The sequence below is a fragment of the Miscanthus floridulus genome, chromosome 8, assembly GCF_019320115.1.
Source record: "Miscanthus floridulus cultivar M001 chromosome 8, ASM1932011v1, whole genome shotgun sequence".
NCBI classification, from domain to species: domain Eukaryota; kingdom Viridiplantae; phylum Streptophyta; class Magnoliopsida; order Poales; family Poaceae; genus Miscanthus; species Miscanthus floridulus.
The window spans coordinates 170,680,885-170,705,469 of record NC_089587.1 but is presented as its reverse complement, the minus strand read 5'-3'; the positions used below and the strand labels follow the sequence as shown (position 1 = coordinate 170,705,469).

General features: G+C 47.2%; 1 protein-coding gene across 1 annotated transcript; it reads right to left on the bottom strand.

Moving 5' to 3' along the window:
* Positions 1-22,835: 22,835 nt before the first annotated feature.
* Positions 22,836-23,578, bottom strand: LOC136475351 (CASP-like protein 4D1). Its single transcript, XM_066472879.1, has 3 exons — positions 23,424-23,578; positions 23,164-23,299; positions 22,836-23,081 (listed from the first exon to the last, which is right to left on the bottom strand). Exons 1-3 carry the CDS (start codon positions 23,576-23,578, stop codon positions 22,836-22,838), a joined length of 537 nt encoding a protein of 178 aa, XP_066328976.1.
* Positions 23,579-24,585: the final 1,007 nt, after the last annotated feature.

Here is a 24,585-nt window from a genome sequence, read left to right as displayed (position 1 = left end):
AGTTCTGTCAGTTAGCTTATTCATACCAGGGCCAATGCGTTTAGCATACGCAACGCATCCAAAAGTTCGTAGATGCTTGACTCCCGGTTTCCTTCCATGCCACATCTCAAACGGAGTCTTCCCGCTCAGGCTCTTTGTTGGACTTCGATTCAGGATGTGTACGGCTGTTCTGACGGCTTCTCCCCAGAACTTTGATGGCACCTTCATGCTTTTCAACAGACAACGCGCCATCTTGACCACCGTTTGATTCCTCCGTTCAACAACACCGTTTTGTTGTGGTGTGTATGGAGTGGTGGTGTTGTGCCTTATACCGTGCTCATTGCAAAATATTACAAACGCACCTGAATTGAATTCTCCTCCACGATCTGTCCTGAGCGCTTTCAGTCGACGACCGGACTCCAGTTCAGCCGCCACCTTGAATTTCTTGAAGCATGCAAGTGCTTCATGAGCCGTGGAGCGCCTTGGCGACGCCGAAGTCGGCCACGCGCGCCTCCATGTCGGCGTCGAGCAGGATGTTGCTGGGCTTGAGGTCGCGGTGAAGTCGGCCACGCGCGCCTCCATGTCGGCGTCGAGCAGGATGTTGCTGGGCTTGAGGTCGCGGTGCGCCACGGCCGGCACGCAGTCGTGGTGCAGGCCACTCCCACCGCGATCCGGTGCCGCGCGTCCCAGTCCAGCCCCGCCTTGCCCGCGGCGCCGGCACCGGCAGCGACGTGCAGGAGGTCGTCCAGGCTGCCGTGGAGGTCCGGTCGCGGCCTCGACGCCATGGAGGTCCGGTCGCGGCCTCGACGCCATGGAGCTCCCGGCGGCTTGGTGAAGTCTATGCTCCTGGGCGGCTGCTTCCTTGGACGCGGTGGCTTGGGCACCGAGCTGTGGTGGAGCCCAATTGTCGCCGCTGCGCGAGGTTCGGCCGCGCTTGCCGGCGACGAGGAAGATCACCTCCTTGCTCGGGTGACACCCCAGGATCGAGAACTGAGTCTGGGCGGCGGCGCCTTGGTGGAGTACGAGGCGCGCGCCCTGGCGCAGCGACTGCCCGACGAGCAGGGCGTCGGTGGGGTGGTCGAACGACTGCCACACCGTGGCGTTCCGCGCGCGCCACGGAGTAGTTCCGCCGCCCCACGCAGAGGCAGAGCCTTCAATTGGACGCCTACACATCACCGGTCGTCACGCCTAGCTCACTCGCTCGCTCGTCGTCTTCGAAGGTCATTTGCTTTGTCCATGTCGTCGTCCCTAGCTCCTGGAGCCAAACCACAAAACGAACTCTCTGCATGCATGCCTTTCCGTCCGTCGGTTCGTGTGAGCGACGGGCGTCCAGCAAGCTGTAGCATTTCCTTTTCCCCTATATACGTACGTACGTCGTATTTACCACGCTGCTACACTCAAAGCCATGTATGGCCTGGCCCCTGATGAAAGCATGCGGCTGGCCACAGTCCACAGAGACGACTTGCTTTGAACAGAGTAGCTACTAGCTACAACAACGGCAGTTTTGTCAAGCTTTATTTGCTGCAGTGATAAGACTGCTGCTAAACCGGTCATGCATGCTTTCAGCCACTACAGGATCACGCCATGGCTGCCTCTTTTCCTCGTGGAAAGGCATGCCGCGGCTGCAGTGTATGTAACCTGGGACGTACTGGGATTTGCTTGTTGCTGTCGTTTCTTGAGCTCTCGGCAATCGGCATTCGCCATCGAATAAAGGACGGAGCCGCGGGCCACGGCGGCCGCGCGCGCGTGGTCCACGGCCTCTCGGCCTGCTAGGATGCAGCCCCCCACACCCACGGCCCAGCCTGGGCCTCCCCTTGCCGGCCGGCCGGCCGGCCGGCCGCGCCCTGGTCACGCACGCACGCACGGAGCGCGGATCATGCCGCGACGTCGACGTGCCGACGTGCATTGCCGCGGCGACCCAGGCATCTGCAGCTGTAGTCTTTCCGTGCGCGCACGCAACGCATAACACATGCACGCGTTGCACACACACTCGGACCGCAGGAGGGGCCAGCCGGCCAGGGCCATATGCTGCTGCGTGTCCTGCCGTTATGAGCCGCAATCCTTGCATGCATGCATGCATGTGCGTGAGCAGGAAGGGTCTGACCAGACCGCGTAGAAGATAAAGAAAGGTAGGGGGTTTTCTACAAATGTACATTGGATTTAAGGTTAAATAAATGATATGGACCTGCAGTGAACTATTTTTAAAGTTTATGGATCCAAAAAGCTACTTTAAAAGTTGATGGACCCAACTGAAACCTTCTCACAAGTTAATGGATCTCTGATGCATTTAACTCTTATATATACATACAGGTAAACTACACATGTACGGAGAGAGCTAAGAGCTTCGAGTATATAGATAGATAATAGAAGGTTGCAGGGGCGCGGCATGCACGTACGTGTAGCTCTGGAGCTTGTTGAAGTTGTCCTCGTAACTGAGCCTGGTGTGGTTGGCCGTCGTGAGCACGGTCATGGCCAGGAAGGCGACCATGAGCAGCCGAGCACCGAGGCCGCGCGGCGATCCACGCCTTCCGGGACAGCGCCATGCTTCTTCATTCTCCGGGAGAGTTTGCTATTGCTAGATAGGAACAGTGACGCAGCACGGACACGATTGAACTAGTTAAACCTTTGTAACCAAGTGCGATATTTGTAGTTGAATCGATCGATCCTAGGTAGCTTGCCTGGCACGTCGATCTCGCGTCGGTAAATGCATGTCACCGCCGCTCGTACGTTGCTTTGACCCATTCACTGAGGATCATGGGACCTACGGCAGTGTTCGGCTGGTATGAAAAAAATACTGGTCATACTAGTTTGTTGTGAGAAAAAAACATTGTCCCGACTAAAAAAATAAGCCGAACAAGCCAGTTTCTTGGTCAGCCGAACACTCTGTCCAGATATCCTTGTACTGGACGCCGCAGGACCAATTCCTTGTACGGTCCAGAGATCCATCTCACGTCGGACAAGTGTATGCAACTATGCCCTTGTCAGGGCCTAAAATTCAAGGGCGTTATATTGGGGTGTTACATGTGAGTGTTTGGATAATAATAATAAAACAAATTATAAAAATCATCGGTACTCCGCGAGACGAATTTATTAAGCATAACTAACCCGTCATCAGCAAATGTTTTTCGGTAGCTTTACTGTAGCACCACGTTATCAAACCATGGGCTAATTAGGCTTACAAAATTTATCACGTAAATTAGTCGCAATTTATGCAATTAGTTATTTTTTTAGTCTATATTAATACTCCATACATGTGTCAAACATCCGATATGATATGGACTAAACTTTAGAGGAAAAACTAAACAAGGCCTATGATTGGTTTGCCTGCATAGCTTCCTATGCATTTTTAGTCTGTCATTGGTATTAGATGCATGAGTGGTTTCTCTGTCATGAACTGCTGCATAAGTGGCACCTGCATAGCTGCATACAGTGAAATCGGCCATTTTGTAGGTTACAACATGGATCTTTTTTTAGAATAATGTTAGTCTGCACAAATTATACCAGGATAAAGCGCAATGGTCCATGCAGCAAGGAAATGACGATTCACAAATCTGATTGCGAAAACCGTGAATTTGTGCAGCTTAACTATTTGCCCAGCTGCAAACTGCTGTTTTCCTGCTACTGCTGTTTGCCGAGATCGCAGCTATTTAACTCCTGCTACACCTGATGACTGAAACACTGAAGGGCCTGTTCGTTTAGGCCAAAATGCAACTAGGAATAGTTACAGGTGATAAAGGTTATATAAATTATTGAAACAATCCATGTAGGAATTGTCCAGCCCAGTAATCCCTAACAACCGAACGGGCCCGAAAGGAGATGCAGCTGCTGGTTTCACCGGATTACTGACAAACTTGTTAGTGTAGACTCAGTAGCAGCTATCTGCCAACCACTCAGAGGAACCACACACGCTGCATCCCAGCTGAACTGACAAACCAAAGCAACCGGGCAATTACTGCTTCAGAATAAGTTTCGGAAAGTACACAAGACTGATGACTGAACAACTCCCAAATTCACCACAAAGAATCAAACCAATAATAACAGATAGGAAAATTAGATAAGGACGATCTGTAGGTAGCTGTTGCTGGGAAGGAATCGCACGGTTGCTGAAATTAAAAGAGTGCTGCTTTGCTATTGCTGTGTATCTGAAAACAGTTGTTTCAGAAACACAATAGTACGCAGGCTTCCAACAGAGGTTCTCCAAAATTCATCAGAAACAGGTCAAACCAAATTTTACTGTAAAGAAACTCTGAACACAACCGTAACTCATTCTGAAGAGACCTTTCTAACAAGATCCACCCAGAAAATTGAAGCTTTCTTCCAAATTTTAGAAATTCAAGAAACCCAGAGAAAAAGGTGAATTTTGAGGAAAACTCAAAATCCATGGCGCTCGAGTGAGGATTTATTAGGGAAACGTCCTAGGATTGCTCACTCATCTGTCATGTCATTACACTGTTTTGCCCTGAAAAATCTGACACAAATCAGTCAAACGTGAAGAACTTAAAATCACCAAAAATAGCCCGAAATTCTACAAAAAAAAGAAAAAGAAAAACGCAAGAACAAGCGGATAGAGAACAAATTTGACTCAGATTCAAAGCAACATGGAAATGGGTTGCATGACAATTTCATCAAGAGCATGGCTAGCCACCTCCCTTCATCCTCCCACTAAAAAGTGAAGAAACTAGAGCAAAAGGTGCTCAACTCTCTCTACTCCCCTCTCTTTCTCTCTTTAAGCACTTGCTAACCTAGTACAGAAAATGATTAGAGAGATTCAAGATCCGCGTTTGACTTGGTCTTGATCCCGCCTTGACTTTGGTCAACATAGCCTTCATCCCATCCACACACCCTCTTGTCGCCCTTCACCACCCATGATACACCGACATGAACCTTGCTTGACGTTCACCATCGCCATCAACCACCAAGTCTATCCACCACCTGCACATACACAACCAAGAGGCATGTTGCACCAGGACCACTTTGCCTCCTGTTAGTAGTAAGCAAGAACAGCTCAACCGTAAGGATTTATGGTCCATGACAATCCACTCTTCATACATAATGACAAGGGCACATCTTAACCTTGTCATCTCACGGCGTCATGGTTTGATTTGCACAAACTTCTACAGAGCAAGCAACCAACAAACTGAAAAGTAGAAACATACAGTTGAGCACGCATCGCACCAAATTAGTTAAATTTGTACCAACTCCCATATGTTCTCCTTTGTTGATGAAACTCTAAAGCAAGAAGATATCTTTTCCCCCAATTCTATCACAGATGCACCAAATCCAAATGAAATGGCTAACTGCGTTCTCCTATAGTCCTATGTAATCATCAGGTACGGTCTAGAAAAGGCATGCAAGATAGACGATCCGGTCTATAGATAGAAAGAGACATTACATATAGTACAAAGGATGCATTTAAAGAGGGGTAGCCGAAGGAGGCCTTCCTAAACTGTTGTACAACGTTTGATAAATGATAATCAAACTGAAAATCTCACATCACAAGCACAACGCATACAAGATTATCAGAGGAGCCAGGTCGATCGGATCGGAGCAATGCATTGATCTGAAACCCCCCATGCGGTATCTGAAATGCTGTGTGGGCGGTATGGAAACACAAACTGAGTTGGGGAGGGACCGGACCGCGGAATTGATGATCTTGACCTTGACTGAGCTGGTGACAGATGGTCGTCAGACATCGGCGTCGTCGGCGTGGGTCGCCCGGGCCCGGAGCCTGGCGGAGACGACAGTGGCGGCAATGGATAGTACCATCCCGAGGAGGATGAAGACCAAGGGGACGAAGGCCTTGTTGTAGACTTGTAGTAGTCCTCGAGGTCGTCCTTGACGCTGTTGTCCTCCCATCTCGTGTAGCGGCTCCTTGAAGCTATTGTCCTCCCATCACTCCGTAAGAAGTCGTTGGTGGCACCGAACCCCGCACCGACCACTACCGGAGGCGGATTCTTTGCCGAGTGCCTGACGCATTAGGCAAAGGCCGATATACACCCGCTAAAGCCTTTGTCGAGTTTTACACTCGGCAAAGGACGCTCGGTAAACAGTTTATCGGCAAACACCTCTTTACCGAGTGCATTATATCGGGCACTCGGCAAAGGCTTTGCCGAGTGCCAATCCGACACTCGGCGAAGAAAAGTGGCCGTGACGGCAAGCGCCACCGTGACGGCGGCTTTGCCGAGTGTCAAGGTCAAGCACTCGGCAAAGGTACCTGATTTGCTGAGCGCCACTGACTTAAACACTCGGCAAAGGTGGCCACTTTGCCGAGTGTCTTGTCGGCGACACTCGACAAAGTGACGACCTTTGCCGAGTGCCTGGACCGTGGCACTCGGCAAATCTGTGATGTTTGCCGAGTGCAATGGCCATTGCACTCGGCAAAGCATGTTCCTAGGTAGTTCCTAGATGGTCACTTTGCCGAGCGTCATGGCCATTGCACTCGGCAAAGTGACTGAAAACAGCATTTTTTATTTGTTTTTTTACATCACATCCAAACAAACAGAAGATATATATAACAAACATCACCAACATCACATATATATCATCAACAACACATATATATCACCAACACCACATATATATCACAAACGTCACATATATATCACAAACGTCACATATCTCACAATATATCACAAATAAATTCACAAGCAATCCAAGTGCTCCATCATCGTCAACCACAATTGTAAATAGAAGTATCATTAACAACCACAAGTATCATCACTGATTTGGTGAAGGGTTCGCTGAAGCATGAGGATCATTCGATGCCACCGATTGATTCTGCACAAAGGAGAAGAGATTGCATGTGTGAGACAAGTTAAATATATACCATACATGAATAAAACTTTCATACTCCACTAGGTTTGACCGTAAGCATAAACATATAAACTAAAACATTTATACTCACAGGAGTATAATAGTGAGGAGGTGGAGGTGGAGGTGGAGCGAATAGCGAAGGTGGCGGAGCTACAAGCGGCGCCAAGACTTTGCATGTACTGAAGAATCTCCATCATCCTCCGCTGCTCGGCCTCCCGCTCGGCCTCCACCCTCTCCATCTTCGCCTGCATCTGCTCCCGTATCCTCCTCTCTTGTTCCAGCTGGGCCTACAATATATTCACCCCAATGTTACAATAATGCAAAGGAAAGGTATGAAAAAAACCAATGAACGACGAATAAACCAGGAATAACCTCGAGTGCCTCCACCCGATGGTGTGAAGTGTCCTACTGAGGTCGTATGGCGGGGCTCCTGCTCGCGCTGCTTGCTCGAATCTGAAAGAGACGGGGAGTAGCAGCCGAGTCGATTGCGTCGTCGTCAATCTAGTACCGCCCATGCTTCTTGCCTCCTCCCACCCTCATGACGACTTCTCCATCAAGGTCCTCAGTGCTCGGATCGTACTCTGACCCATGGACCTCCCTTGCCATCGATGTGTACTCACTGAGGCGGTTGTGGACGGTCAAATTGCTATACGCCTCGGGCCCGTCCTCTGGGATGTAGTCGACGTCGGACGTCGCCTTGCCCTTGTGGGCCATAGCAAATGCCTTGAAGATGAAGCAAGGCTGGCCACCATGTGACACCGACTACGAGAAAAAAATGCAAGATGATTAGAAATCATGCAGAATTGAGCGTTAGAATAAATAAATGAATTTGCGTACCCATGTTTCTGCGTATCCGCTAAGGTTGCGGCTGCCTTGATGGTGTGCTACACCTGGCATCATCAAACGCCGCTCCCGGCACAAGTTGTGCGTCTCCCACTCGCGTGAGCACCACCTGTCCACCATCTGTTCCCAGCACTGGGGATGCATGGTGCACCAATAAGGAATCATCTACAGGCCATCAAGTACATGACATATCAGAAGATGAAATTAAGCCTACTTAATCTCAAAAGGAATCAGTATTAATGTTCTGTATTTACCTGTAGGTACTGGTCCCGGGTCAGCGTCATGGATCTTGCGTCCCTTTTGGTGACCTTTCTTCCAAGGATGGTCCCGTGGTAAGTTATGATGGCCTGGATACGCGTCTCGTAATGCATGTCCACGACGAGTTTTTTGCAACATTTGGTAGCCACCGCATCCGCCCTGGCCTCATGTCTGTCCTGGCATCTAAAGAAATCCTACATACAAATACGATGTATCCATTCATTATTTCAAGAATGTATTGAGCAATGTAGTGCGAGGAAGACTTACCCACAGCTCTTGCTTCACCCGCTCCGTCTTGTTGTTGAATACCCTATGGGCCCGATCTACAGCATCGGGGGCGGTGGCTGTCGACGAAATATGGTCGGCAATCCATCTAGGGGTATGCCCATGATGGTAGATTGTCGGTAGACAGTGTGTGTAATCAGGAACCAGATGGTTATAGAGGCACAAGACATAAGATTTATACAGGTTCGGCCGCCGTGTTGGCGTGATACCTATGTACTGTGTCTCATTATTCTGTATTGATTGAGGTGAGATCTGTGTGATCTGTATAATCTAGATGCTTTTGAGGGGGACCCCTGCCTCTCCTTATATAGTCTGGAGGAGGAGGGTTACAAGTAAAGTATCCTATTTGGTACTATTACAATATCTAGTACAACTTGTAATCTTGTCGTGCACGCCTCGATCTTACGGGCCGGGCCACCTCGGATGGTGCGGCCCATGTACCATCTTATGGTACCTGGGGGTATATCCCCCACAGTGGCGTAGTGGTCAAATGAGTAGGCCGGCCCCATCACTCCGGCATACTCAACCAGGCCAGGGAAGTGCTCCTTGCACAGAAGACCGAGGATGTCATTGACTTGGCATGTGTGACCACCTCCACTCGCCACAATCGTCCAATTCCTGCCCAAGTGATTAAGAAAAAAATATTAATTTCTATTTTGATTTTCAACATATCATATAAAGTAGTGATAACATCTAAAGTTACTTACTTTTCTCCCTCGGGTCGAATCAGCTGGCATCTCTCACGAGGTATCGGTCGTTGAGGGAGGCTCGCGGGACCTCGCAAGTAGACGCTCGATGAACTAGAGGAAGCAGAACCCCCCGCTGTTGCCTCATCCTCGTTGTCCTCCTACGCATCCTCCTATGCCTCCTCGTTGTCCTCCTGTGTGTCCTCATGTGCCTCCTCGGCGTCCTCCTAGGGCACCTGCTCCTCCTCCTCCTCCCCCTCACATGACGGGGCGGCAGGCGATGACTCCCTCCTACGGCTGCTCCTCCTCCTACTCTTCCTCGGTGCAGCGGTCCTTGTCCTTCGGTACAAGGATGTTAGCTTCCTTGTCCCACCGTCCACCATCTTTGTTCAATCACCTGTAATTAAAAAGAGTAAACCAATAAGCACAGATAAATAAGAAGTGCTTAGAAATAGATGCAAAATAAACAAAACATAATTACAAAATAACATAGTATTACATGTATTAGAAATAATCTTCATGATCGGGATTAGCTGGATCATAAGTCTCATCATCACTATCAATCATGTCAAAATAATCAACACTATCCGAATGAGCAATGTTGTCATTGTCATTGTCTAAATGTAATCGCTCAAGCATTTGTAAGTCCTTCACATTTTACACCTCATCTCCAGCGTCCTCTTCAATAACCGTTTTATTGTCTACTTCCATTCTGATTATTTCGGTTAAGTCTATCTCAAACCTCCCTTCTAGTCTCTCTTCTTGAAAGAACTCTCCATCATATGTGTTTGGGTCTAAGTTGTAATCTTCATCGTTTGTGACAGGCACTTTATCGTGTGGTGATACCATGTGCACAATATCCCAACCCTTAAGATGCCTTATGGTTTGACACGCATATGGGAGATAATAAACTTGCGTGGTCTGTTGGGCCACAATATAGACATCGTCTCCTGGTAAGATGGAATCATGTCAAATTTCGACTAGCCCAAGATTAGAATATGTCTGTCTCATTACTTTAGGATCAAACCAATGACATTTGAATATGATGGGGTTAAAAGGTTTGGAACCATGAAACTTGAGTTCGTATATTTCTTCAATTCTTCCATAATACTCGACCTCATCAACGCCAGGCGTAAAAACTCCAGAACTTGTGGTTCTTCGATTGGGCCGACTCTGCTTGTAGCTTGTTGTGCAAAAGCAATATCCATTCACGTCGTAACCAGAAAATGACCTGACCCTATAGGCAAAGCCATCGGCAACCTATCTCAACTCGGCACGCATAGACGCATCCCTCTAGCCCTGCAAGCTCAAGCAGGATACATCGTTATATTATTCGCACGTATGATTAACTTGGAATGTCAAACTAAGTACGAGCTAAATTGGATGGTACCTTCCATTTGAACCAAGAAATGAAATCGGGCATTTCATTTCCCACACCCTATCTAAGAAGGGTATCTACCTGCTGTGGGGTAGGATCCCTTGATTGACGCCAGAATTCATGAAGAAATTCCCTATACCAATGAGAAACAAGAGGGTTGGATGCAGAATAGTGACGGCGTATTTAACAAGTTCATTGAGAACTTACTGCATGTACGGTGCCACTTCATCAAGGTTGGTCAACACGTATAGCATGATATGTCGCCGCTCTTCATGATTCAAGTCTTGGGGGTCGATGCACTTGCGCTTCCGAGTTGCCCTCAGAAAAGGCTGAGGTTCGATTCATTTTCGCCAGCATTGTAACGAGGGGGTGGATTATGCACGCTAGAGAGGTTGTCACCATAGTATGTTGTTGTGAAGTTCGCCACCTCATCCAGAATGTCTGCCTCTGCAATGGAAGCCTCGATTTTGCATTCATTTCTACATTTCTTTCGAAGAACCTTTAGACATCTCTCGATTGGATAGCACCAACGGCCCTGCATGGGCCCCCCTATTCATGCCTCATACGGGAGGTGCAAAATCAAATGCCGCATCAGATTGAAGAAGCCGGGTGGAAAGATCTTCTCCAACTTACAGAGCAACACAGGTGCCATTCTTTCCAAGTCAGCAATCATGGTCCTGAGATAACTCCTTGGCACAAAGCTGGTGAAAGAAATAGCTCAACTCTGCCAGCACTAGCTAGACATGCTCAGGGACATAGCCTCGAAACTATCACCAGAAGAAGCCGCTCAATCCATATGTGGTAGTCATGACTATTCATCCCTAAGACTCACATAGTAGATAAGTTCACTCCCCTCCTCAGATTAGCTGCATACCCATCAGGGAACATTAACGTCTGCATCCATTCTAGTACTTCCCTCCTTTGGGGCTTGCTCAAGACAAAATCGGCCGTAGGCCTTCTCCATGTCTTGCCGTGACTAGGAGGCTTCATATGTTGGTTTGGTCTATCGCATAACGTTGCCAGATCCACTCTAGCCTTAACGTTGTCCTTTGACTTGTCAGGAATAGTCCATGATTGTTGCCCAAAGTGCCTCGGCGACATTCTTTTCAGTGTGTATTACATCAATATTGTGTGGAAGGAGAAGGTCATCAAAATAGGGGAGCCAAGTCAAGCCTGACTTATGAGTCCACATATGTTGCTCTCCATATCCCACAAAACCACCTTCTAGATTGACCATGAGACCATCTATCTATTCACGAACTGCGACACCAGTCATTATCGGTGGTGCAGGGTCTGTCACTATGACACCTTTCATAAAGTTCTTGATGTCTCATCTAAATGCATGGTCAAGAGGGAGGAATTGATGATGTTTGTCGAATGATGAATACTTACCACCCTTCTACAACTAAATGAACCTCAGACCTTCCTTGCATACTGGACATGGAAACTTCCCATGAACACACCAGGCGCAGAATATCCCATACGCTAGGAAGTCATGCAAGGAGTAGTGGTACCAAACATGCATTTTGAAGTTTTTCTTTATAGCTTGGTCGTATGTCCATACCCCTTTCTCCCAAGCATGGACCAATTCATCAATCATAGGCTCCATGAACACACCCATATTATTCCTCGGGTGTCCAGGAATTATCAACGACAAGAATACGTTCTATCATTGAAAGCATACGCCAGGGGGAGATTGAGGGGGATAACAAACATGGGCCAACATGTGTATGGGGCAGCCATCATTCCATAAGGATTGAACCCATCTGTTGCCAGTGCAACACATACATTACGAACCTCTTTAGCTTTCTCATGATGAATGCCATCAAAGTGGGTCCATGCTTCACCATCGGATGCATGTACCATCCTATCAGGATTGTATCATTTGTCATTTTTGTGTCATGTCATCTGTTTCGCAGATTCCTCGGTCATGTATAGCTGTTGGATCCTTGGTATGAACAGAAGGTGCCATAGGATTGTCAAGGGAATGTCAAGCTGTCTCTTCTGGCCATCACCAAAATCTACCTCCAGAAACCTAGAGGATTTACACTTTGGACAGTACTTTGCTTCCATGTATTCTTTCCTAAATAGGACGCACCCCTTCGGGCAAGCATGTATCTGCTCATACGGCATCTTAAGTGCACGAAGGAGTTTCTGTGACTCGTGCATGCTCTTTGGCAGAAGGTGACCCTCCGGAAGCAGGCTGTCAATAACTGTCAACATACCATCGAAGGCGTCTCGACTCAGGCTATACTGGGACTTTAACGTCATTATGGGTCCAATGGCATCCAGTTGAGAAACCTTTGTCTGGCTGTGAAGGGATTTCTGTGTCGCGGTAAACATGTCGTAGAATGCCTTTGCGGTTGCATCTGGCTCCTCCTCCGTACATCCTTCAGCGAACTATGCCTCGTGATAGTCATTTAACATGTCTGCTACCCCGGCATCAGCATCATAATCCTCGACGCGTGGTCTCACCACCTCCTCTCTCATACGATCGGCTTCACCATGGTAGACCCACTAGGTATAGTCTGCCGTAAATCCATTCTTCCAAAGATGTTCCCCCATGACCTTCTTCGTTTGTCCTTTCCTGTTTGCACATTTGCTGTAGGGACAACAAATTTTACTCGCTCCTTTAGCAGCCACGCCAAATGTCCGTTCCAAGAAAGCATCGGTCTTGTTGATCCATTCATTGGTGACCTGACCCTAACTTGCGCGGCCCGTGTACATCCACTCACGGTCCTCCATCCTCTAACATATATAGCGACGAGTAATATAAACATCAATTACATCTACACGACGTTCCTACTATCTAATAGGTGAGGATATGTCCTAATCCCACGCGAGGATGCGTATGTGGGGTTAGTTTCCATGCTCTACTCCTATCCTGAGACAGAATTTCGGACAGCACCTCCTTCGCTATTCTCCAAATACACGTCCTGCCAGGGTGAGTGTGTATCCGGAGAACAACAGGGAGATGATGCTGAAACTCTGTCTCGGATCGGAGCAGACCATGGAAACTAACCCCACTTACGCATCCGCGGGCTATCCAAAAAACGTGGACAATTCGAAACAGATACGGTTTTAGATATGGAAAATATCTGCATATTTCCTACCGTATCTCTTTCGAACGAGAGACGCCTAACTGGGTTACGTGATCTACAACCATGATAAGGAAAGAGGGGTTATACCTAGGGTGGCGGTGGAGTCAAGCTAGCGGTGTCGTGGCGGGTCGGTGTAGTGGCGAGGCGACGCGGTGCAGGCAGACCCATAGCGGCAAGGAAGGCGATCGGGGTCGCCGAGGTACTCCGGCTCCGCTCCGACGGGCTCTTCTCTACAAAAAAAAGAAACATAAAACTGTTAATACAAAATTTCGGCAACACCTCCCCTGCACGGTGAGGTTTCCAAAACCTGCAAGAAAACCAACGGCACGATGGCCGACATGCACATATATATGAACGGCACGATGGTCGACATGCACAAGATTATATCCAACCACATATATATAACAATGTCACAACCACTCCTACGACTACCACCACTACTACTCTACCACTACTACTACCGCAACTACTAGTAATACTACGACGACGACGACGGTAGGGCATACCTAGTGGGCATCGTAGGGCGGTGGTGGTGAAGGGGCCAGGGCGCCAGTGGACAAGGCGACGGCTGGGGAAGCACCGGGGACGGCGTGGGCGCGACCGGCGCTGGCGCTCTCCTTCTTCTTCCTCCTTCCTCCTTCTTCCTCCTCCTTCTTCCTCCTCTCCTCCTCTCCTCCTCCTCTCTTTCTCCTCCTCCTCCGGCGGCGCGGCGCGGGGGGGGCGGCGCGGCGGCGCGGGCGCGGGCCGGGGCTGGCGCGGGCGTGTGTGCGTGCATGCGGTGTGTGGGCTGGCTGGGTTGGGAGGTTAAATCCCCTCTTTGCCGAGTGCCCCCGATCTAGCACTCGGTAAAGTTTTTTTTATTTTTTTTAATTCTTTGTCGAGTGCCACCAGGCACTCGGCAAAGAGGGGTTTTTTTATTATTTTTTAAAAAAAATCTTTACCGAGTGCCATAGGTCCTGACACTCGGCAAATAGACTCCTTTGCCGAGTGTCTTCTCCTGACACTCGACAAAGAGGCTTCTTTGCCGAGTATTATTTTTTGACACTCAGCAAACCATTTTTTTCATTTTTGACCTTCAAAGTTTTTCTGCAGTCCTCAGACAATACCTGGTACTCCATGTTCCAATGTGGCACATTTCTCGGACTTTTTCTATATTTCTTTAATTTATTTCATTTAATTGAATTTTGTTGGATAATTCAAATTATAACTGCTAGTCATTCGAATAATGAAAAAAATGAATGGAAAAATGATATTCATGTTATTTAGTATAATGTGAGGCCGTATCCAGGAACAGACCACCAATTTCGAACATCTTGTTCACGAAACATGATCACGAACTTGTGGTCGAGTTGTTTTTAAATTCTATAAAAAGCAAACGAAGTTTGAAAATCATGAAACTTGTCAAGATGTCAAGATATCATATGTGGAGGCTATGATAAAAAATTGATGAGGTTTCGCGCAAGTTGTCACGTACGATGCTTGTAAACCGACTTGCGCGAAACCTCCTCAATTTTTTATCACAGCCTCCACATATGATATCTTGACATCTTGAGAAGTTTCATGATTTTCGGACTTCGTTTGCTTTTTATAGAATTTAGAAACAACTCGACCGCAAGTTCGTGGTCATGTTTCGTGAACAAGATGTACAAAATTGGTGATATGTTCCTGGATACGGCCTCACAATTATACTAAATAACATGAATATCATTTTTTCATTCATTTTTTCATTATTCGAATGACTAGCAGTTATAATTTGAATTATACAATAAAATTTAATTAAATGAAATAAATTAAAGAAATATAGAAAAAGTTCGAGAAATGTGCCACATTGGAACCTGGAGTATCAGGTATTGTCTAAGGACTGCAGAAAAAGTTTGAAGGTCAAAAGTGAAAAAAAAATATGGTTTGTCGAGTGTCAAAAAATGACACTCGGCAAATGAGCCTCTTTGCCGAGTGTCAGGAGAAGACACTCGGCAAAGGATTAACGGCGGCGGCTCTTTGCCAAGTGTTATTGTTTGACACTCGGCAAACCTGGTCTTTGTCGAGTGTTATTCTTTGTCGAGTGTTCGACACTCGGTAAACCACCTTTTATCGAGTGCTTTCTCTCTGACACTCGGCAAACAGCCTCTTTACCGAATGTCCGATAAAAAACGTTCGGCAAAGTCTGAGACACTCGACAAAAAAGCCGTCTCCGGTACTGGACGCCGCTGGCCAGCAGAACGGTCACCACCTGCACGCGTGTGTACCGCACATGCATGCATATATACGTTATTATGGCCCCGTTCGTTGGTCTGAAACTTCGCTGAAACTGACTGAAAACACTGTTTCTGGCTGAATTATTGTGAGAGAAAAACACTGTTCCGGCTGAAAAAAGAAGCCGAACAAACTGAATATGGGGTAAGCCGAATAGGGCCTATGAATCATCACGCACACGCCACACGCAACATGAGTAGCTAGCTAGTAGTGTAGTACTTAGTATATGCAGCATGTTTGTTTGGTTGTGGCTTGTCGTAAACGATCGTAAATTTTTAGCCGGTACAGTAACCAGCCGACAGTACTTCCTCACGAACCAACAACGAAATGAACCGACCAACCAAACAGGCTGATGTAATGTAAGCACAGCAACGTGTGATGAAATGCGGCGATACCACGTCGGCGCACACGCTGATGTCGAGGATGAGGGCGCTGGGCGTCATCCGGTTGCTCTTGCAGAGGAGGTATAGACGGCGACGGGGATCTGCAGCATGCCGCCGGCCATCGCGATCACCGCCACGGCGACCGTGTACCTTCAGTTTATTTGGAGATCACACGCACATGAACATGCATACAGCAGCGACGACACGGAACAAATCAAATGAAATGAAACCGTTAGTTTCAGCGCAGGGCCTTAGCTTGCTCCATCATCGATCACCTAATAAGCTACTAAGCTAGCTACTACGAGATGAGAGGGCACGTATGAGTAGCTCTGCAGCTTGTAGTAGTCAACACCGTAATCGCGCTTGGTGTGGTTGTGGACCGTCAGGGGCACGCTCACGGCCAGGACGGCGATCATGAGCAGCCGCGCACCCATGCCGGCGGCGATCCACGCCTTCCGCGACAGCGCCATCATATATCCTGCTCGATCTCTCCTTGGCCGCGAGCTCGCTAGGGACGGCGACGCACGGACGACACCGCCACCATGCATGGAGTGCGCGCCTGCGTACGTATTTGTAGTGCAAGGAACCGAGGTGTAAGTTTCTGGGAAGCATGCAGGAGCAGCTAGCTGCTAGCCGCGGGATATATAGATACCCGTTGCCGTTGGCGTTGGGCGTCGTTGGGGCGTTACTGCTTGCCTTTGCTCCCATCGTCGTGTCGATGGGGACGCCTATGTGGTGATGTCACGAAAAACAGAGGCCAGCCTATGACGCTAGCTCGGGCTGAGCACCTGCTTGGTTCCTTAGTTCCAACGCCGTCCGGCGCTGCAAACACAACGGACACGGCATCATCCTCGAGGAAACGCGGAGGTAGTAAATTATTCCAGGGAAATTTCACCCCGAGTTCGGGCCTCGGAACCATATGCGACAACCTCATTTTGGATCGATGGTTGCTTTCGTAACGTCATGTTGTGTGTTCGTGTGTATGATTGTTTTATAACATTGCAGTCATGGTACAGATTTGATACGCTCCAAGCAGTGGCAGATCCAGGGTTAAACACATGTGGGGCCAAAGCTCATTAATTTTAGATCCATTAACACCATTAACATATATAGCTGTGAATTTTATAAGAAAATTTGGCAAAAGCAATGGCCCCACAGCCAAAGCCTAGATCCGTCACTGGCTCCAAGCCCCTCATATCTTCTCTCCTTCCTCCCCTCTCTACTCTCCTTCGCTCACTTTCACTTCGTTTCCTAGGTTGGGGATGACGACGGATCTCCTTCGGGCTTAGAGGCACGAGTCTTCGAGGATGAAGGTGGTCATCCTTCGAGGAAACGCGCATGTAGTAAATTATTCCAGGGAAATTTCGCCCCGAGTTCGGGCCTCGGAACCATATGCGACAACCAATCATTTTGGATCGATGGTTGCTTTCGTAACAGTGTAGTACGTCATGCTGTGTGTTCGTGTGTATGGTTGTTTTTATAACATTGCAGTCATGGTACATATTTGATACACTCCAAGCAGTGGCGGATCCAGTGTTAAACACCTGTGGGCCAAAGCTCATTAATTTTAGATCAATTAACACCATTAACATATATAGTTGTGAATTTTATAAGAAAATTTGGCAAAAGCAATGGCCCCACAGCCAAAGCCTAGATCTGTCAGTAGCTCCAAGCCCCTCATCTCTTCTCTCCTTCCTCCCCTCTCTACTCTCCTTCGCTCACTTTCACTTCGTTTCCTAGGTTGGGGATGACGACGGATCTCCTTCAGGCTTAGAGGCGCGAGTCTTTGAGGATGAAGGTGGTCATCCTTCGAGGAAACGCGCATGTAGTAAATTATTCCAGGGAAATTTCGCCCTGAGTTCGGGCCTCGGAACCATATGCGACAACCAATCATTTTGGATCGATGGTTGCTTTGGTAACAGTGTAGTATGTCATGCTGTGTGTTCGTGTGTATGGTTGTTTTTATAACATTGCAGTCATGGTACAGATTTGATACGCTCCAAGCAGTGGCGGATCCAGGGTTAAACACCTGTGGGGCCAAAGCTCATTAATTTTAGATCAATTAACACCATTAACATATATAGTTGTGAATTTTATAAGAAAATTTGGCACAAGCAATGGCCCCACAGCCAAAGCCTAGATCCGTCACTGGCTCCAAGCCCCTCATCTCCTCTCTCCTTCCTCCCCTCTCTACTCTCCTTCGCTCACTTTCACTCCGTTTCCTAGGTTGGGGATGACGACGGATCTCCTTCGGGCTTAGAGGCGCGAGTCTTTGAGGATGAAGGTGGTCTTGGAAGGTGTGGTTCTCTGAGGACAGAGGGATGAAGGCATGGGTCTCCAGGACAGATGTGGGCCTTGGCAGCGGGCAATCCCTACGGCGATAGTGATGCCGATGATGGCCACTGTTTTTTCTTCTTTTTTTAGAGGCGAGCGTTGAACACACCCGCCTACGAAGATGTGATTTCTAGAGAGGAGTGAAGTTACGGACCCACCTCTACTGCTATGATTTCTAGAAACAGGCTTTTCATATTGCCTCTGCAAACTCCTAATTAACAGTGATGGTTGAGTTGTCCACCTCTATAATGTTCTATTAACTGACTCAGAAAAGTGATAATGTAGTAGTGGCGGCCACCGCCACCCGATGTGCCTCCTCCCCAGTCCCCCGACACCTCCCCTCATGTAGCTCCTCCTCCTTGCCCTCCCTTACTCTCCCCAAGTGTGGATCCTCGTGCCTCCCCTCCGGTCTGTTCCTCCTTCCCGCCCTCTCCAAGCGCCTCCTTCAGGCTCCTCCCTCTACGCCTCCCCTCCCAGTAGTTCCTCCTGCCTGTCCACATCTCTCCCTCCCAAGCGTTGCTCCTTCTCCCGGGCATGGCCTCCCCTTGCTGCTCCACCTCGTTACCTACTTCCCTAGACAGGCATGCATGTGCCACCACAACCCCCTTCGGTGGCATGCACTACCACCGGCCCTTCTAGTCCTCCCGATGTGATTTAACAAAAGATAATGAAATTGGGTGAAATTAGAAATCTAGCACATGTTTATACTGATGATTTGTCAAAAAATGAAATTAGATATGCTCAGAGGACATTGTCATGTGCAACTATGTTTAGTTCTTGTTTTAATTGAGGTATTTGGGATTGATTTTGTTGTTTCAACATATAGTTCATTTGCAAGTAATTTTATGATTTATTTGTTAGGATTTATATGCGGGTGGTGATAGCACATATTATATACGCTATGGTTTTTCGAAGACCGGGAGCATAGCTCTATTTTTAGTTTTGCATATAAATTCAAAATATTTGGATTTGTACCATTTGTATTAACTACTAGTATATAGTTTGAATTTATATAGTGTGAAATACATCGAATAGATAGAGTATTTAAGCAATGGGAGAGAAGTAGAAGTAGGGGCTCTGATTTGAGAGCTATTGTTAGAGTTGAACTCAGAAAAAAGAACCCTCGAAGGTAGAAGAGCGCTTAAATCTAAAGTACGAGTCTAGTTTGGTTTTGACTAATTGATGAAACCATTGTGGACTAACCTTCTTTTTAAGTGTTGTGATTGAAGTAAGGTTGGTTCACACCAAGGTGGAGCTAGATGACACTCATGGTGATGGAGATGGTCAAAAGATGGTGATAAGTGCTCCTACTTGAAAAAGAAGAAAGAAAAAAACAAAATAGGTTGAAGGCAAAGGTATTAAACCTAAGGCCATTTTGTTTTGCCGGTCAAGATGTAATAGAGTGCGTGATCGGGTTTAGGATAGATAACCGTACTATAAAAAGGGAAAATCTTTAATTGCAATGGTTATCTAATGCCACTAAGTGTGAGTCTCATTTTCATATATAGTGTGCTTAGTGACGTGGTTAGATGCATGAGAAAGCCCGAGAAAATTCTTTGTGAAAAGCTATCTCAAGTGCTAAAATTAGTTTGGTGCTTTTGGGAAGAGATAGCACTTGAAATGGGCATGCTGTGAAGTCTGAACAAGAAATTCTAGTTCAACTCAGTTGAATTGCTCGGCAAGGGTGCTCTGTTGTTTGGCGCCACTTAACAAGAAATTTAGTTGACCCGAGTTGGAATTTTTAGTGCGGGGATCCTCCCATGCCAACGGTCAGGAGAGGAGCACCCGCCTGAGAAATTTCAGTGCGGGAAAGGGGCACCTACACAGCAATGGTCAAGAGGCTGGCTAGCTGGGGATAAGGTTGGATCTCCCCTTTCTTCCTCCTCCATTAATTCCCCAATCTCGCATTTGCTCACATCCTCTTGGAAGAAGAAAAGCTCTCCCCTTCTCCTCTCTCACTCCCAAGGATTGGTGCTCCATTTAAGTGAGAAATTGAGCTCTAGTGTGGATCTTGAGAGCTTCAGGAGCATCTCCTCCCCCTCTCCTAGCTTGGTGCTCATTCATGAGAGGATTTGGGGGAAACCCTAATGTGTGCATTTGAGGTTGCATTTTGGTGGCACTATTATGATTGTGGATCTCTTATTACTCTTGGTGATTGCCATCACCTAGGTGATTGGTGAGAGGATTTGGTGATTGTATGCGCCCCCAATTAAGGATTTGTGAGGGGATCTGGACCTTATTCCCCACAGGAGATCACAAAAGGTACTCTAGTGGATTGTTTGTGATGTTGAGTGCCCTCATTTGTGGAGGTTCTTACGGCACCCTTGTGTAGGGCTAGGCTTGTGTATGCCTATTAACACGTGAACCACCAAGTGAATAGGACGCCACAACGGGGACTACCTTGTCGACGAGCAAGTGAACCTCGGGATAAATCATTGAGTCAATTGGTATTCATTTGATTGACCTTGCCTGACTCGATATACTATCTCATTGCATTACTTTCATCAATATACTTGTGTAATAATTGTTAGTCTTCTTGTGTAGCTAGTGAACTAGAGAAGTAATTAGTTAAGTAGCTAGTTGATGTTAGTGTGATTATCTTGCTAGCTAGCTCACTAGATAATTTATGAGTGACACAGCTCATTGATTGCCATAGAGATCATAGCACACCAGTATATTGGTAGGCGGCCTGTATTTTTAGTAGAGCTAGAGCAAAACACAATTATCACTTTTTAATTGTGTAACCATTTGCTTTAAGTGTCTTGTAAATTTTTTAATTAGGCTATTTAAACCCCCTCTAGACATTTAGGACTTTCCAGCCTCCCCTCACAACGGTTCCTTCAGGCTCCTCCTCCCTCCCAAACGCTGCTCCTTCTCCACGGCATGGCCTCCCCTTGCCGCTCCACCTTGTTACCTACTTCCCTAGATAGGCATGCGTGTGCCACCACAGCCCCTTGTTGCGGCATGCACCGCCACCGGCCCTTCTAGTCCTCCCGATGCGATTTAACAAAAAATAATGAAATTGGATGAAATTAGAAACCGAGCACATGTTTATACTAATAATTTGTCAAAAAATGAAATTAGATATGCTCAGAGGACATTGTCATGTGCAACGATGTTTAGTTCTTGTTTTAATTGAGGTATTTGGGATTGATGTCTTTTGTTTCAACACATAGTTCATTTGCTAGTAAATTTATGATTTATTTGTTACGATTTATATGTGGATGGTGATAGCACATATTATATCGCTATGGCTTTTGAACATATTCCTTTCATCAATATACTTGTGTAATAATTGTTAGTCTTCTTGTGTAGCTAGTGAACTAGAGAAGTAATTAGTTAAGTAGCTAGTTGATGTTAGTGTGATTATCTTGCTAGCTAGCTCACTAGATAGTTTACGAGTGACACAGCTCATTGATTGCCATAGAGATCATAGCACACCAGTATATTGGTAGGTGGCCTGTATTTTTAGTACAGCTAGAGCAAAACACAATTATTACTTTTTAACTGTGTAACCATTTGCTTTAAGTGTCTTGTAGAATTTTTAGTTAGGCTATTCAAACCCCCTCTAGACATTAGGACTTTCTAGCCTCCCCTCCCAACGGTTCCTTCAGGCTCCTCCTCCCTCCCAAACGCCGCTCCTTTTCCCCGGCATGGCCTCCCCTTGCCGCTCCACCTTGTTACCTAATTCCCTGGATAGGCATGCGTGTGCCACCACAGCCCCTTGTTGCGACATGCACCGCCACCGGCCCTTCTAGTCCTCCCGATACGATTTAACAAAAATAATGAAATTGGATGAAATTAGAAACCGAGCACATGTTTATACTAATGATTTGTCAAAAAATGAAATTAGATATGCTCAGAGGACATTGTCATGTGCAACGATGTTTAGTTCTTGTTTTAATTGAGGTATTTGGGATTGATGTCTTTTGTTTCAACACATAGTTCATTTGCTAGTAAATTTATGATTTATTTATTAGGATTTATGTGCGGATGGTGATAGCACATATTATATCGCTATGGCTTTTCGAAGACCGGGAGCAAGCTCTATTTTTAATTTTGCATTTAAATTCAAACTGTCGTATTGGATTTGTACCATTTGTATTAACTACTAGTATTATATAGTCTGAACTTATATAGTGTCGCATACATAAAATAGATGAGTAAAGGGAGAGAAGTAGAAGTAGGGGCTCTGATTTGAGAGCTGTTGTTAGAGTTAAGCTCAGTCTCAGACAGAAAGAGCCCTCAAAAGTAGAATAGCGCTTAATTAAATCTAAAGTACGGGTGGGTGTTGGGAGCATTGTTGGATCGGAGTTGCTCCCATTCAAAACTTTTTCCATTTATACTCGTCACAACACCTTGGAATATGTATCCGAACATATTCTACAGCTGTATTTAAGACCAGAGGCCCAAAAAAAAACACCTTGGAATATCAGTATTGGTTAGGGAGGGCCTTGCATTCTGAACTAAACACTGGCAGAGTTTGCTTAATCTTTCGTGCCACGATAGAGCCGCCGACCGGTCAGACGTCGTCGATGTCGTTGCTTGCTGCCCTGACCCGGAGCCTGGTGGAGACGACGGTGGCGCACACGGACAGGAGCATGCCGATGAGGAGGAAGACGATGGCGATGAGCCCCTTCTGGTAGTACTTGACGAGATCTTGCGTGGCGTCTTCCTCCCATCGCGAGCCATGCTTCACGTACTCCAAGACGTCGTCGGTGGCGCCGAAGCCCGCGCCCACGGCGCTGGCCAGCACCACGGTCACCACCTGCATGCAGATGCAGCATCGTCATACGATCGAAACCCATACCATGAGTGGAGTATATATCTACGTGATCGAGCACACGTACAATGTCGGCGTACATACTGACGTCGAGGATGAGGGATCTGGACGTCATCCGCTTGCTCCTGCAGAGGAGGTAGACGGCGACGGGGATCTGCAGCACGCTGCCCGCCATCCCGACGACCGCTGCGACCACCGCGTACCTTTTTAGTTTCCGATGGCACACGCAGCATACACACAAGAATTAACCCTTCAGCAAGCCCTGGAGTGTACTAATAATAAGCTGTATCCACGACGACGCCGGCGCCGGCGGAGACGTATACGTACGTGTAGCTCTGGAGATCGTTGTTGTAGCCGGCGGCCTTGAAGTCGTAATGGACTCTGTTCGCGAACCTCGACTGCACGGTCATGGCCAGGACGGCGATCATCAGCAGCCGCGCAAGCAGGCCGGCGGCGATCCACGCCGTCCTCGACAGCGCCATCTGCTCGATCTCTCCCTCTCTCGCTGGCTGGGGGCCGCGCATGGTGTGTGTATTTGTAGTTTTGAGCGAGGGATCATCGACAGAGACAACGTTGGGGGGCCTTGCTGCTGGAGCATTGCTCCTATCGATCAGGCTGCCAATCCGCTCCATCTGTCACCCGGATGTAGCTTTTGCTTGCCGCGCTCGGCTCGACCGGGGGCGCATGCTTCCAAAACTGCGGAGACGGCAAGGACGATGGTGCAAACAACTTGGAGAGAAACTCGGATCATTTCCAGGAAATACACGAATAGCCATTGTCTCATCTTCATCTAGCCTTCCAAACGTTTTTCTTAATTAGCTCTGTCATTTTTTATGGATCTTCTTACGTATGTTCGATTAGAGGTTTATGTTGAGTTTTTTTTTTCTGCTGTTTGCTGATGACATACGTAACATGCCAAGCCTCAAAGAACTATTTAGACGATTTTCAGTAGTTCCAAGGACCTGATTTTAGATAGACAAGGGACCTTCAAATGAGCAGGGGAATCTCACATTTGCTCTCTGCTGACGACACTGCTCTTCGATCTTTTGTGCCGTGGCTGAACAAGCCGAGCGTGTGAAGGAAATCTTAACTCGAAATAGAATTGGCCTCCTTTGACTGCAAAAATATATACTCCGTATCTTGGCCTACCTACTCTGCAGGGGCGAATGAAGGAAGACAATTTTCAGTCATTGAAGGAACGACTAGGAAAAGCATATGAAGGATTATACAGAAAAGAACATGTCCACTGGAGCAAAGAAATCTTGACAAAGGCTGTTCCTAAGGCCCTGTCCACTGGATAGTGGGAAATGGTAAGAAGAAAATGGCGTGGGTAGTTTGGGACAAGCTGACCCTAAAGAAAGGCTGTGGAGGTATTGATAGAATGATAGATATAGAGATAAATAAAAACGATTATAGTTATAAAAAAAAGAAAAAAAGAAAGAAGCGAATGCATCAGGTTCCAAATCAAACCAATAAAAAGGTGGTCGGC

Coding starts and splice junctions, on each gene's coding strand:
- LOC136475351 (XM_066472879.1), bottom strand. CDS start 23,578: ATGGCGCTGTCGAGGACGGCGTGGATCGCCGCCGGCCTGCTTGCGCGG. Junction 23,300..23,423: donor AACGATCTCCAGAGCTACAC/GTACGTATACGT, acceptor GAAACTAAAAAG/GTACGCGGTGGTCGCAGCGG. Junction 23,082..23,163: donor TCAGTATGTACGCCGACATT/GTACGTGTGCTC, acceptor ATCTGCATGCAG/GTGGTGACCGTGGTGCTGGC.